Genomic DNA, 15,162 nt, shown 5'->3' with positions numbered 1-15,162 from the left:
TTCATGAGTAATTTTTTAGATGAAAAATAATAGTTTTGATATTTAATTAATTGATTTTGCATATATTATGAAATATATAGAAAAATCTATTAAATTTATTTATTATAATAAAGTTACAAATTTTAATAAGAATAATATATTTTTCTTTAAACATATAATTTACTTTTTAATTAATTTAATGAAAATTTAAATGTATAATTCATATTTATTAAGCTTGTTTAGGCTCGATAAAAGCTTGAATAAGCTCGTGAGCCATACATATATTCGTTAAATAAAGATCGAGCTCTGCTCGATTATAAACGAACAAAGCTCAAACATTCAAGAGTTCGGCTCGGCTTAGTTCGGCTCGACTCGATTACTTTCCGCACTCTATTTTTTTAAAAAAAAAATTAATAATAATGATGAATTTTGCTGCAATTTTTTTAAAATAAAAATTACATTTGTAACCAATAAGAGTTCCCAAACAAATAACAGGATGAGAACATGAATAAGCAAATTTTGTTAGGGTCGTTTCGTGAGTCGTATTTTGTGAGACATATCTTTTATTTGAGTCATTCATGAAAAATTATTACTTTTTATGCTAATAGTATTATTTTTTATTGTGAATATCAGTATGATTGACCCGTCTCACAGATAAAAATTCGTGAGACCGTCTCACAAGATACCTATTCTTTTGTTAGACGGCTTGCATCATTTGACGTCTCGAGTGTTTATCCAAAAAATGTCATTTGTTGAAAGAATGTTCTGAATTTGTGGGATCAACAAGCTCTTCCAAAATATTATAGAAATATAGACAAATTAGTAGAAGTCGGCATTTTTAAACATGATCTCACTCATTCACCGCTAAAATTGAAAAGCAAAAGAATATTTAAAACTAATCGAGCAAAATAATTAACCAAAAGATGCAACAAATCCAGAGTACATTGATTATCTTGCTGAAACAAAATTTTTTCCCGGATTTCAAAATTCAGTGGTAATCTTAAATCACTTGACAGATATTCGAGTAACTCCAATTCCCGGCCTAATATGATTCAGTTGAATCCAGTACAAAATTTAAATCATCGCTGTGAAAAAATCAGCGCACGTCTTTGGGGTGTGAGTCACCAAAACCAGAAACTAATCGATACAACATGTCAAGACATTATTCGGATCAAAACACCACTCCGACGAACAAGCATGTCGGCTTTGAGTTACAATCCTGCAGACTTCTGGAATTTCTGGATTTGGTTCAGGAATATCCATGTCATCTGCAAGAAGACAAAATCAAAAATCACAAAACACACACACACACAGAGAGAGTGGGGGATGGATTGGCAGATAGATAGAAGAGTACCATGACATGCGGAGCAATTCTAACACAGTAGACTAGGAATCCAGTGTAGAATTTTAAGGGCCCTCATGACTTTAGCTTTTAAATGGCACAATCTAAAGAACCAGCGTATGGATATTTACCAGCAGCATCTGGCTGCATTTACTGTATTTGGGTTTTTAAAATTATCAAAGGGCAGACACTACAGGCCGCAGCAAAGAATCCCGAGACAGTACTGGCCCCTGAAAAGAGTAGGAAAGTTTCAAAATTTAACCCACGAAGAAAAAATGAAATATAATGCAAAGTCAGGGAGTGAAGATAAAACTACTGCAAGCTGGTAATGATTCAAGAAAATATCTCACCAAACACGGTTGCAGCCTCGTTGAAACCAAGGGAGTCCTTGAAGAACTCCACACTTTGATCATAAGAAGCAAGCATACCCATGTTAAGCGCCATAGCCCTTACAACAGTAGGTCCAGCGCCTTTCCACAGAGCTAAAACTCCTTCGTCGGCATAAATGCGATAAAGGGCATGAAATGCATTTGTGTAGTTTCGCCGCTGTGCAGCAGGAAATGTTGCATCAGCCTGCATATATATGAGGGCTAAATCTACAGGACTGCCAACAGTTGCTCCAATTGCTCCAGCAATCAATCCACACGAAGCTTTCTGATGTAGTGGCAATGGCTTTCCATCATTGGCTTCTAATGCTTTATTGGTTAAAATCCTATTATATACCGGGATAGTTTCTTTCCAGGTTAGTTACAATCCTAAGCTGTTTTCATATTTTGGTTTCTACATGTTGGTGACGCATGATTTGCATTGTGTTCCGACAGTTAAAAATAAAAAATTTTGATAAAAAAAAAACTTAATGAATTAAGATGGCAGCGTTAAACTGGCATGGCAATAAAAGCTCCCGCCATTACAAATTAGCACACTTCGACATTTCATTTTAAGAGCTCCTGCAAAAAAAAAACGTTGATTTCCATGTGAAATCAAGCAACCGTCCTCTAATAATTATCTCACTTTCAGGTGATAATGAAGAAGAAGTTGGCATAAAAAAATAAAATTCACATGATTTTCTCACAAACATACCTTGTAAAAGGTGCCAATGCCCTCATTCTCAAGCATGTTCTTTGTCACCTCACCAGCTGATCCGTGGCCCAGTTGTATTCTCGCCTAAAATTGAGAAAATAAAATATAAAGATTGACACCCTTCAGCACACGCAGACACGAAAGAGTTTGATTTCCCAGTCAACAGGTTCGTCGTTCATTCAGAACATAGACATTTAGTAAACATCAGATCTAAAGTAACCTACGGATCAAGCTTTTAACAACATGATCGTCATGAAGTCACAATAGCATTTTGGTCGACATAAAGCACCAGTAAAACTAAAAAAAATCTAAATCTTACCCAGATCAGGTCCTAAACCCCACTAAACTATTAACAAGAATCGTGGTTTTAGTGATAGAAAAGGACTCATTGGGTCTAGAGATTTGAAACGAACATAAGTTTCATCCAGATTAAACAACGAATACACCCAGATCTCGAACAACCAACAATGCGGACAAATCCATGACGTTGTGTAATATAATAAAGAATACCTTGATCATGCGATGGGCTGGATTACGCAGGTAGCAAGCATACCAGATATACTGCCATTGGCGAAGGGCTTTAAAGAGGGCCAGAAACTCCAGCCGATTTCGGCTTCTCCACTCCCATTTTCAAAGTTCCTTCCTCCTCTCCTGAGAGCAGAGGGAAAACGGGTCTCTTGGTGATTGGTGAACGAGCAGCGGAACATAGAAATTTGTGTTGTTTTGTGCTTGTGAGAAATGGTATTGTCGGAAGGAATGGGTGTGTTTCGAAATAAAACATAAAAATCCCCGATTATTTTAAATCAATTCTTTGTTTTTTCAAAAATAAACATGAAACATAAACAAATAAAACAAAAATTGGGGTTTTTTTTAAAAATAATGTAAGTTAAAATAAAAAATCAAAAATAATGTTAAAAAAAATATTTTCAAAACTACGGCAATCCGCGCTCACGTCAGCAGCGCCCGCACTTCGTCAGCACGTACGCTGGTCTACGTTAGCGATGGAATACATATTAAAACCGTCGCTAAAATTAACTTAGCCACGGTTTTTAAAACCGTCGTTAAAATTGAATCAGTGACTCATTCATTTTAGCGACGGTTTACAAATCGTCCCACAAAAATTTGTGTGACACGATCTCACGGGTCATATTTTGTGAGACAGATTTAATATTTGGGTCATCCACGAAAAAGCATTACTTTTTATTATAAATATCGGTAGGATTAACTCGTCTCACAGATAAGATTCAAAAGACTGTCTCACAAGAGACCTGCTCAAATGTTATTACACGTAATCTATATTATTTATATCTATACTATTTTATGAAGTTCGAGACACTTATAATAACTAATTTTGGTGTCATGGTATGTTTTAATAATTGTATATATTAATAAAATTTTAAAATTTTGAAGTAAGTTATATGTAGTTCAGCGGATAGAATCATTGTTTCTTGGGGTTTAAGTTATAGTTCTATTGAGATCATTTTTTATTTTTTAATTTATATATCAAAATTACAATGTAGTCTCTCACTATTTCTTATCAATATATTTTGATCTTCATTTGAATATAAATAAAATGAATTATAAAAAAAAATTATACAAGCACTCAACGCGTGCGTCGATACATTAGTATTATATTAACCGAATGTAGTCTTAGAGTAATATTAAATTTACCTAAAAACACCATTCAATTTATAGTTATTCTGATTCATTATTAATCCTTCCTTAATTAATATTACCAGTGTAAATAAGTTGTTCTAATTTTACTGAGTTAGTTTAATTTGTAAGATTATTTTGTAAAAAAAAAATTAAAATATTGATTTAATGATTTTGAGATAATTGAATAAATATTTTGTTGAATATATATTTTGATTTTTGAATATACCATTGAAATATATTTTTTTTAAAAAAAAATATCTTGATTTATATGAAAAGATATGTGCAAGATTTGAACAAATTGTGTTTGTCTTTGATACAATAAAATGCTCTATATATTGGAGTTTTTATTCAATTTGAAAAATATTCAGAGTGATCATGTGTGGTCGGGAGAGATCAATGAGCTTTTAGTATCAAATCTCTTATGATTTTCATGTTGTGAAAGCATCAGTCGAAGGACAATATTATTTTAGAAGAAAACGCTTAATGTTCATTTGGTGTACTGATTGATATCTACTGCAACAGGTCCTGACATAATCACTTATATTATGATTTCGAAACTTTCAATTGCTTGTGGTACACACACTTTTAAAGTGTCGTGATTTATTGATCGGTTGAAAAAGATGACGTTATCGAAAGAAAACAATCTGCAGGTTATCAAAAGGACTCCGATTGAAACATGATTGAAAACGAACGGTGCTCACTGATTGAAATCCGCCGAACGAATTTGTCACAAAGACATCATTGAAAATAATGAATTTTTCATTTGAATAAATCATTGTATGATTGTAACAATATTGATTTTTAATGGATTAACTTGATAAGTGGGTGTTCCTAACAAATATAGAATAAAATTATTTCAATTTTTTTTTTTGTTAATTGGACTGATTACGAAATAAAATTAGAATAACCGAATCAATTACACAATCAAACAAAATATTTTCTTATGATTGCATTTGGCAATGAACCTGGTTTACTAGGAGTCTAGGACTCAAGCTTCTATATGTTAAGATTATTAAAATTTTATATTAGTTTCGGCTAATACACAAAATTAACGTGTCAACTTTTAAATATTATATTCATAATATTTTTTAAATATAAAAAATAAATCATAGCAAAAAATAATAATAAATTAAAGTTTTTTCTCGTAACAAAATCATGTTAACTTGCCGACGACTTTTGTAGATTTTGGAGTTCCATGCGATGCTTGCTTTTATTTATAAAAATAAAATATAGAAAGATCGATCTAGAAATTAACAAGATAAAATGGAAAAAAAACAATAATTGAAATCGAGAAAACTGATTTTTTCCCCTTAAAAATCAATTTTTTGAGTGGACGATAATAAATATGCAGTGTAATCACGGTCTTTCAAATTCAAATTTGTAAAATGTAGTATAAATACAAACTTTATAAAAGTTTATGTAATTTTAGAAAATATTAGATTTATTTGTTAATTATTTCATAAATATCAAATATATTTAATATTTAAATATAATTGATTATTTTTTAATTAAAATGAAAAAGTTATGCAAAATAGACGCAATTAACCATTAAAATTTGTTATTCTATTACTTTCTTTAAAAAAAATAAAAATAAAAATAAATTATTATTCTACCACAGAAAGAAGACCTATAAATACGCTAACCCTAATGCAATCTATTCCCACAATTGGCCGGCGCTGTTCGCTCCACTCAACCCTAATCGAAGCCAGATCCTTTGGCCTTGTTCCCTACGCCGCGCTCTCCCTCTCTCGTGTTTAGAACACAAAATCTTTTGTGTTGTGGTAAATTTTTCTCATTTTAATCAATATTTTCCACGCTTTTGGTTATATACGATACGATTAGGGTTTCTCATCAAGCGGTTGTGTTTTCTTTGACCGTTTCAAGGTGAATCCAATAAAAACGTATCCTTTTTTTTTGCTTCACACCTTGATATGTGTTGTGTTGAAGGGTTTTTGCTACAGATTTTCTCATCAACTGTGTACTTAGGTGACTTGAGTGCAGAACAGAAGTTCGAATTTATTTATTTTTACCCGTTCTTTTTATAAAGTAGGAGTTGAGATGCTTGTTTTTCAAATGCGTTAGTAGTCTTGATAGTTTTTTTTTTAAAAAAAATCGAGTTGTGGGTGCAGAAGAAGGAAATGATGATTCTAACGGTTTGATAGCTGATATGATGGGTATTTATCATGTATTAGCTCTAGCTGATCATTCTATTTGTTCCCACAAACTTTTAAAATTTTATTACCCTATTTGCGCTTTTACGCATTTTTCTTATAAAAGTCCAAAGGTATTAATCGTCCACCATCAAGAAATTTGGAAAAATTGTTTGTCACTTGCCAAAAAACTTCGACGAGTTATGGTTTCATTTGTTTTAGCTGGAGAGGATTGATATTCACTTGAATTTGTCCTTCCAAGCAAGTCAAGTGAAATCATGAATTAAATCCCAAGCAAAACCCTAATCCATAGTTGTACCTGTTTTTGCTTTGTTCTATATAGTATTAGTGTGGTTCATTACAGATGGTATTTCCTCTTTTGTTTACTGCTGATTGTTGAGCTGATATTTCATCCAATGGTTATTCTCTTTAACTGTTGAATATTTTTGTTGGCCAGGATATAGTTTGCAAAAATGAGGGGAAGAAGTTACACCCCTTCACCACCAAGAGGATATGGTAGAAGAGGAAGGAGCCCTGTCCCCAGAGGACGCCATGATAGAGGAGATGCTCCTACAAGTCTTTTAGTCCGCAACCTTCGCCATGACTGCAGGAAAGCTCTGCGGCTCTGCCTAGTTTATACCTTCTTGTTTACTTATCGGTGAAGCTTAATTTGTGTCATGTGTCATCTGCTTTTGTGAGAAGAAATATTTTGTAGTGGAGCATGTTCCTCAAAGCGTATGACTGCAGCTAGCCATCCTTATCTTGAATGTTTGGTTTGTCATTTTTTATTGTTCGGTCAGGTATAGGGCTCGGTAAACGTTTAGCAATTTTATAAGCTCACAATACACGTGCTTTTCATTTTCTATCCTTGTTAATATTAATGTAATCAGGAGGCTTATGAGTTACGGGCCTTGTGCTAATTTCCTGGACGCCCTTCTTTTGGAGCTCTGTCTCTCTGTAATATTATCTAGATAGATTGAGTTAATTTTTTCATGTAATAGTCTATTGATGCCTTATTACGCTGCTACATCAAAACCACATTCCCATACACACCCAACTCACAAAAAAACAGAAAGTAAACAAATTAGCAAGAGTTTTTTGCTACTCAAGGAATGGTAACCGCGTGGTATTACTAATTACTAATTGTTTGCATTGTTATCAACAGACCAGAAGACTTGAGGAGGCCATTTGGACAATTTGGCCCTTTAAAGGACATCTATTTGCCAAGGGATTACCACACTGGGTGAGTTGTTGTGTATTACCTGACTTGTACCTATGTGATTTCCATATTCCTTGTTTCTTACTTCAGTGTAGAATGATTAAACCTAGATTTGTAATTACCAAATCATTTCTTTTACTTTGTAAATTTTGATTTCAGTATTTAACTATCACGAAATGGAGACCTTTGTTAAAGATTTTTGAAATTTAGCAGTGAATTAAGAGTCATGAAGACTTCAATGAAGTAGTAAGAGTTCTGTTGACAAATTCTAGTTGTAAGGGTTCTCTTGTCATCAATCAAGTAGTAAGGATTTGAAGGTGATGTAAATGATAACGAAGATTGGAAGGGAAATCTGGTTTGAATACAATGTGAAGATATCAAGATTTCAAGTCTTGAAGAATTTCGAGTCATGTTATATTATCACGCACAAGGTCAGCTAGTGCTTGCTTATGCGCATATCATGGTCATCCATATTCTCGTAATTATTTTGAGCAAGTACTTTAATTTGCGACCAGAAATGTTAGAGATATTTTGGTGCTCTTTAATCACAGTTTAATTTTTCCCCTCTCATGAAGTTCTTTATGTGCTTGCGAGGGCCTTTCATATTTTTGTTTTGAGCCATTTAAATGATCTTTGACTAATTTTTTTTGAGATTTTTAGGTGGTTTGCTCTTCATTTTTATATTTCCTCTCTCGCAAAGAAGCCTTTCTAGTGTGTTGTCTTTTAACCTTTTCTCTTGGCAATTTTTAGTGGACTTTTTTGGATTCGAAAACTGTCCCAAATAATGTTGTAATCTCCAAGGTTTTGAGTTTCTCCTGCTGATTGGGATATTTTACTTTTTCTGACCTGCATCTTCTGTAATCTGTCCGAGGATTGTTCTCTGAAAAGATTCTCGACAGGCTATGGATTGGCTGTGTGGGGTTGCTTCAGTCATCACAAACTGTAGCGTGCTGACTGTCTAGTTTGTCTCTCTTCTTGTTTTCAGTGAGCCACGTGGCTTTGGATTTGTCCAATATGTGGACCCTGCTGATGCCGCTGAAGCTAAGTATGAGATGGATGGTCAGCCTATGCAAGGCCGGGAGCTGACTGTTGTTTTTGCTGAGGAAAACCGAAAGAAGCCTGGTGAAATGCGACACAGAGAACGTGGAAGGTAAAGCCTGATTCTATTGATTACAATGCGATTTGTTGTTTTTCTTATAAAAACAAATTTACCTTGCCCGGTGGCTAATGTTGTTTTTGAACCTGGATGAAAAATCTGAAATCCTTACCGTTGATCACTGGGGGTTAATTGGTCAGGCTGCTTTTAAGTTGATTCATGTTATCAGACTTGTCAGTGTACTTCAAAAGAAAATTTAACATTACTATTTGCTGCTTTTATAATATCCTTCTTGTTTTCCCCGTTTAAGCTTGAGTTAGCTAGCAGTCTGAGGGTCAAATATTGATCTCTACCTGTTTTATGTCTGCCATTGTAAGATATTTTATGATCCTCGACGACACAGTTTTGATGAAATTTTATGTCTAACATCTGTTGTACCAACTGCGAGTAATATATATGAAGAATGGCCTATGAACAGATTAATGAGAGAAGATAACTCTAATGAAAGATACATATTATAACTATTGGAGTTTCTATTGCATTCATCTGCATGCGTTATCAATATAGGAATTAATACATTTTTTGGTAGTTTGTCCTACCATGGTATAATATACTTCATAGAAGTCGAGCCATAATGTAATGGATTTCCTAAAGGGGGGATACCTATGGGCGAAATTCCTTGCTCTGAACTACATAGATGTGGTCTTGACTATGATTTTGAAGTGTTTGACTCAGGTTAAGAGTTAATTAGCGTATACATCATGTTTAGACGAAAAAGATTTCTTATGGAGCTGTTTTACCAAGCAGTAGTTAATTGACTTTAAGTCTGAATTTTAGTTGACCACAGTTGATCTGTTACAGGGGCCGCGTTTATGATCGAAGGAGATCACCTCCACGTTACTCGCATTCGCCTCGGTATTCTCAATCCCCACCTCCACACCATGGAGGGTCTCAATCTCGTCGTGGTTACTACTCTCCTAGGAGAAAACACTCGAGGTAGAAAGGGCAGTAGTATTTTACTGTATTGTGTTAGCTTATGCCGAGGGAGAATGATACTACCAACCCTTTTAAAGCTTGACTCGCAATTTCTAGAAACATCCTTGAGTGAGTATGTAGTGCGAGAGGAATAAAGGAGAACCAAGTTGGTGTCTAGTCTAAATAGTTTGATTTTGCCATCTATTAATTTGTCTCAGGAAATGAGTGGTTGTAATATTTCTATGCCACTGACTCATTTATTTGCTGCTTGACATGATATATATTCACAGGTCCAATTCGCCTCGAGAGAGAAGGGGAGGTAGAGACAGACGATCATACTCGCGATCCCCAGTGCAGGAACATTCTCCACCAAATGATGGGCCAAGGAACCTCAACGGGAGTCCAGCGAGGAGACGTTCTTCTTATGGCTCTAGAAGCCGCAGCCAAAGCCCAGATCGGGGCTATTCTCCAGTCATGATACGAAGCCCAAACCGTAGCAGAAGCAGGAGTCCCCACCCTGCAGAGTATGCAAGGGAGCCTGGAAGGGATAGGCCTCGAAGCTAATGAATGAATGTTGGGAAAGTTCGTGGAGCTGTGATTTCTGAACTTCAAACTTTGTGGGTTATCTATCTGCCTTGTTTCATTTCTGACTCGAAAACTATCCCAAAATGTTTGGATATTTTATGATGACCTCTGAATTGTTTTGGATGCGTGCTGTTATTCTCTGGTATTGGTGAAAACATTTTCGTACCGAAGTATATGTATGTAAGCAGGTCTTTCAAAGACATATGGTGTCTAGATTCTCTAGAATCTGGAGTAAATGGACCTGACTGTTATTTCGATTCGACTCTTATCGAAAATTGAATGTTAGCTATTTATAAAAATTCGATACTAATATTTGTGTTGGACCCGAAATCAATTGGCAAGCACAACGTCAAAGCCTCCTTATGTTAAAAGAAATTCAGTGTAGGAAATTGGCATGATCAAAGATCGTGCGATGATTGGGAAGAACTGTTCCATGAATCAGAACAAAAGCTAGGGGAAGATCAGAGAAGGGACACGAAAATAAACACAAGACTGTACAGCAGAAATCCTCTGCAAATTTTATTGATTTTCTGATTTCCAGTTTTCATAATATTAAATTCTTTAATTTTAACATATTTTTAATAATTCTAGTTATAAAAATGTTTATCAAGGTTCCTAGTAACATAATTAATCTTGTTATTTATGAATTTTTCCTTTCTAGTCATCTTCATTTATACCCAAATCATATATATATATATATATATATATATATATATATATATATATATATATATATATATATATATATATATATACCAAATATAAGACAATAAATCAATTTTAGTATAATTACAGAGATACTTGATAAATAAACAGAGAGACATTCTTCTCTCTTTTTAAGAATGTGATAACTGATTTTTAAGATGGAAGAGCAAGTTGTGATTTTTTTCCTCATTCCTTTTCTGAGTGAAAACTTGTTCCACTAAAGGAGATCATTTGCGGCAAATATTTTGAATTAAATATGTTCCCTTAGATTGAAAGATTTCAAATTGATTTAATTGTTTGGATTAATTTATCTCATGTGAAATTCAAATCCGTATCTTTGCTAATTTAGTAGGTTAATGATATTTGTGCAATTCTACGTTTCTCCGCCTAACAAGTTTACATTATCGGGATTCAACTTATTTAAGGATTCCTTCACGATGAGAGTTGGTAAAGCTCTACCCAGATTTTGTAATGCCAGTCGATAATTCAAATCGGCCGAGAGAAACATTTGCTTCCGCGCGGATAGTTGACTCGTGATTCAGCACATAACATCGAACCCCTAGACATTAACTACTCACCAAACCTAATCCAAATTTCAAGCTAGGCTACTGGTTTAAGAGAGTGACGTTTATCGATGAATGCTTACTTATTTAATGATATAAACACTGAATTTATCAATCATCAATATTTTGATTTGTACAAGAAAAGTTAAAATCTTGATATTTCAAGAAATATACATGAAAAAAAGGAAAAATTTTGATATTTCGATACGATTTTTTGGAAGAGAAATTTTAAGAGAGGGCAGAGACGAGGTCACAACTCATCCTCATCCTCATCGAACACCCTTTGGAATACAAGCCACCTCTTTGATTTGCAAAGTTTCATAAAGAAATACCATCCAATTCCAGCCACGGTCATCAGCCCACTCACCAGATACACAAGATGACTGGCGATAACCATTATCAGCACAAGAAAAGCACAAGGAATCAAGCACATGATTACCAGAGCTGGTAGTTTTAATGGGATTTTGTATGGCCTTTTCATTGTAGGAAACTTCTTTCTTAACCAAAGGAAAGCTGCGAACTCCAAGATCATCCCCAGTCCGTATATGAAATTTGCCGCGGATACGATATCTGTATAGCTCATATATGAAACACCAAGTGCAATCGATGTTGAAAACAGTATCCCGACCCAAGGAGTGTTGAACTGTTTCGATCTTAAGGCGAAAAATCTTGGCAAAATGGCTAAATCTGCCATGCCAAGAAGCTGATACGCGCAACTACTTAACTGAGCTTCGAACAGGCCGATTGATGATAACACAGCTCCGATTTCAATCCAGAATTTTAGCCATTTACCAGAAATCGTTCTAGCTGCATCTGCCATGAATCCTGCCTCCCATTCACTTTGATCGACTACAACAGATCCTGTTACCGCTACTAAAGGAATTATGTATCCCAGACAAGTTAAAATCACAGATAAAAGAAGGGCTAAAGGGAAATTTTTTTGCGGGTTTTCGACCTCTCCTGCCATAGTACTAACATTATCCCAGAAATTAAGGTTCCAAAACAAGGTATTAAAGAACAAGGTCCAGTCTTTCTTCACCCCCTTTTGTCCTAAACTGATCCACCTACGGGGATGAATCTGCGGGATAGCAATCAAAGACATTAGTATAAAGGGTGCAAGTGATACAATCCCTAACACAACAGCAGTATAACCAACAATAGCTAATCCCGTGTAATTTAGAAAAGAAAGCAGGACAGTAGAAATCAAGATTGCTAGAGTTCTTGGAAGACCGGATTCGAAAAGGGGGAAAATCCTTTTCAAATAGTTTATACAAAGAGCCGGAAAAGCCGCAATATTAATCACTCCACTGAGGAATTTCCAGGTGCCCATAAGCGAGCCAAAGAAAGGGCCGAATGCTCTGTCTGCCCATATGACAAAGCCGCCGTTCCCAGGGAACGCCGTGGAGAGCTCCGCGGTGATCAGAGCTTCAGGGATACTCCAAATAAACGGGAAGATGAGGAATCCAAGAATAGCCAACAGAGGGCCTGCGGCCTGAACTGCCGGCTCTTCTCCATAAGGGCCGCCTGCCACTTCAAAGTAGATGAGGAAAATGAGGGGGATGAGGGTGAGTTTCTTGGAAGCCACAGCGGTGGTGGCCGTGGTTGCGGTGGTCGTCGGGAGTTCTTGGTTCTGGCCTTGCGGCGGAGGAATAGGGTTGGTGGGTGTTAACTGGCCTGACATGCTGGAGGATCCAAGAATCTTTTTCTTGAAAAATATATATTTAAGAATCACGTTGGAAGAAGATTTGATTCGGGAATATAAACTTGGGGGTGGGGAGGAATCTTTCTTCAAAATCTCCGGATTAAACTCGGGCGGACTGTTGCATTTGAGGAGTACGTAATCTGTGTCGGCCGACGACATTTTTTTGGCTCATGTATATGAGAAAATCGTTGATCCTGGAATAATAAAAATTGAAGTAAATCTTTCTTTTTACGGTTTCACGAATCTTTAACGAGTTAATTCTACCGATATTTACAATAAAAAGTAATATTTTTTAGTAATATTTTTTCATGAATGACCAAAATAAAATATCTGTATCACAAAATACGATCCATGAGATCGTCTCACACAAGTTTTTGCCAAAAGATTGATCTCAATTAACATACAATTGGATAATTTTTTAAATCATTCAAAATGTTTACAAAAAAATATACTATATTAAGATTTATAATTTCAAATATTTAATTAAGTTATCATAAAATTATATGAGATTTGATTTGGGAATTCAATTATTTAAAAAATGACGACAAAAACTGGTGATGGCCAATCCAAATTATTTTTTTTCTAAAAAATAAAAATAAAAAATCACAGGCACTTTCACATGTCTTGTTTTATTATTATTTTTTGTTATAATTATGCAGATTTTTGTTGAAAGATTTGATTTGTCGATTTTTCAGGCCTGGTTTAAGGTACTATGACGCGGTTGATTTTTTTAATGAAATCTATAGCGTAACATTTGGATAATTATGATACATTATAATAATTTTTAAAACATGTATAGAATAATCTTGCAAAAATGAGAATATTGAATTAAGAATTAAGAAAAATTAAAATATAGTATATTAGTTTCTCTAACAACAGTAATTTGATTAATGTAATAGTTTGATAATAATGACGTTGCTAAAAGAACATCTCAGTCCATTATTAGCCATACAACTCAAATGGTCTATTTTCCTTCTTTTATCTTCCAAAATAAAGATCAATATTCTCTAGCACATGTTACCAAATCTTTCATTTTCCTATTTTTCATATATTTCATTTTCCTATTTTTTCATTCTACTAATTAATTATGTGATGTGTTGTTAACCCGAAGTTAATTAGATAATTGTTTGTACTAAATTGTGCACACAACAATTTGTGTGAGGCGGTCTCACAAACCAATTTTGTATATTTTCGGTCTAGTTTTTTTTGTAAAAAAATATTAATTTTTATGATTAATTGAAAGGATTGAAATTTGAAATATTAAAAAAATGAAACAAACCAAAACATAAATTTTAAAATAAAAAAGACCGTTTCAACAAAACTTTGGTATATGTGTTGTGGGACTGGATGGCAGGGTGTGATGTTTGCATAACGAAGATGTTTCCCAGGTCTTATTTTCTCTACATCTGGCCGAGGTCTATGCAGCGAGGGAGGGTGTTCGAGTAGCTCTTCGCTTCGCTGCGAAGCCATGGAAGATAGAAACGGATGCAACTAATGTTGTGCAAGTATTTGGACAAGGTTCTCCTCCTACAATTGAACACCATCTGGTTGATGAAATAGGAACAGCTGTTTGCAGATTCCGGCAGCTAGCAGAGAATATCATCTCACAACTAATGTCAGGAATTAAGATGGAATTTGTGGAATCAATTCCTTTTTTTATATCATGTCTGATGTACAGATTGATCTTTTAAGTCGTTAATGGAATATCATATTTTGAAAAAAAAAAAAAAAAGCTGCTTCTATTACAGTTTCTTAATTTGTTTATCGAATGTTGTCTCTAGTTTGATGTATGTCCTAGTTTTGGCGATCCTAATTTGCAGCAAGCTCTTACACAGCCACAGGTTTTTGTTTGTGGAGACAAAGAAGGGAGCTGATATATGCACTTGAACATTGGCTTCGCATCAATATTCATGATGCTAGCTTGATTATAAATACTTCACAGTATTTTATGATATAAATTTATCATTGCATTTGAAATGAAGAACACAAAATCCTATTTATATTTTCTTGCTTTCCAAAAATCTTTTCTCCAACTCCAATACCGAGCCTCGTTTAGAGTCAGAAAGATCCAATTTTTGTGTAATACTAATTGATTGGTAAGTACTACAAG

The 15,162-nt window shown here is 34.5% G+C and overlaps 3 protein-coding genes and 1 non-coding gene across 6 annotated transcripts; 2 read left to right on the top strand and 2 right to left on the bottom strand.

Annotated features, from left to right (window-relative positions):
• Nucleotides 1–912: 912 nt before the first annotated feature.
• Nucleotides 913–3,142, bottom strand: LOC140809660 (mitochondrial dicarboxylate/tricarboxylate transporter DTC-like). The gene is made up of 6 exons (XM_073167359.1): nucleotides 2,912–3,142; nucleotides 2,402–2,485; nucleotides 1,672–2,033; nucleotides 1,511–1,551; nucleotides 1,334–1,352; nucleotides 913–1,247 (listed from the first exon to the last, which is right to left on the bottom strand). Exons 2-6 carry the CDS (start codon nucleotides 2,425–2,427, stop codon nucleotides 1,117–1,119), a joined length of 579 nt encoding a protein of 192 aa, XP_073023460.1. The 5' UTR covers nucleotides 2,428–2,485; nucleotides 2,912–3,142; the 3' UTR covers nucleotides 913–1,116.
• A 2,543-nt stretch (nucleotides 3,143–5,685) lies between these two features.
• Nucleotides 5,686–10,339, top strand: LOC140808792 (serine/arginine-rich SC35-like splicing factor SCL30A). Of its 3 annotated transcripts, none has more exons than XM_073166053.1 (6): nucleotides 5,686–5,838; nucleotides 6,665–6,817; nucleotides 7,373–7,450; nucleotides 8,412–8,576; nucleotides 9,384–9,518; nucleotides 9,788–10,339. In XM_073166053.1, the coding sequence occupies exons 2-6, from the start codon at nucleotides 6,681–6,683 to the stop codon at nucleotides 10,059–10,061; spliced, it is 789 nt and encodes a 262-aa protein (XP_073022154.1). In that variant the 5' UTR covers nucleotides 5,686–5,838; nucleotides 6,665–6,680; the 3' UTR covers nucleotides 10,062–10,339. The 3 variants fall into 3 exon arrangements, with proteins under 3 accessions (XP_073022154.1, XP_073022156.1, XP_073022155.1); XM_073166054.1 differs by having other exon boundaries at nucleotides 5,702–5,838; nucleotides 6,672–6,817; XM_073166055.1 differs by lacking the exon at nucleotides 9,384–9,518.
• LOC140811026 (small nucleolar RNA Z102/R77) lies at nucleotides 6,189–6,265 on the top strand. The gene has a single exon (XR_012113418.1). It is a non-coding gene; the product is annotated as a small nucleolar RNA Z102/R77 (small nucleolar RNA).
• A 1,093-nt stretch (nucleotides 10,340–11,432) lies between the features above and the next one.
• Nucleotides 11,433–13,234, bottom strand: LOC140809968 (probable polyamine transporter At3g13620). The gene has a single exon (XM_073167756.1). The coding sequence runs from the start codon at nucleotides 13,209–13,211 to the stop codon at nucleotides 11,601–11,603; it is 1,611 nt and encodes a 536-aa protein (XP_073023857.1). The 5' UTR covers nucleotides 13,212–13,234; the 3' UTR covers nucleotides 11,433–11,600.
• Between the last annotated feature and the right edge of the window lie 1,928 nt (nucleotides 13,235–15,162).

Source organism: Primulina eburnea, chromosome 13 (genome assembly GCF_022965805.1).
Source record: "Primulina eburnea isolate SZY01 chromosome 13, ASM2296580v1, whole genome shotgun sequence".
Classification (NCBI taxonomy): Eukaryota; Viridiplantae; Streptophyta; class Magnoliopsida; order Lamiales; family Gesneriaceae; genus Primulina; species Primulina eburnea.
This window is presented reverse-complemented; position numbering and strand designations above follow the sequence as displayed.

Coding starts and splice junctions, on each gene's coding strand:
- LOC140809660 (XM_073167359.1), bottom strand. CDS start 2,427: ATGAGGGCATTGGCACCTTTTACAAG. Junction 2,034..2,401: donor GCATTGGCACCTTTTACAAG/GTATGTTTGTGA, acceptor GGTATATAATAG/GATTTTAACCAATAAAGCAT. Junction 1,552..1,671: donor CGAGGCTGCAACCGTGTTTG/GTGAGATATTTT, acceptor TACTCTTTTCAG/GGGCCAGTACTGTCTCGGGA.
- LOC140808792 (XM_073166053.1), top strand. CDS start 6,681: ATGAGGGGAAGAAGTTACACCCCTTCACCACCAAGAGGATATGGTAGA. Junction 6,818..7,372: donor AACCTTCGCCATGACTGCAG/GAAAGCTCTGCG, acceptor TGTTATCAACAG/ACCAGAAGACTTGAGGAGGC. Junction 9,519..9,787: donor CCTAGGAGAAAACACTCGAG/GTAGAAAGGGCA, acceptor ATATATTCACAG/GTCCAATTCGCCTCGAGAGA.
- LOC140809968 (XM_073167756.1), bottom strand. CDS start 13,211: ATGTCGTCGGCCGACACAGATTACGTACTCCTCAAATGCAACAGTCCG.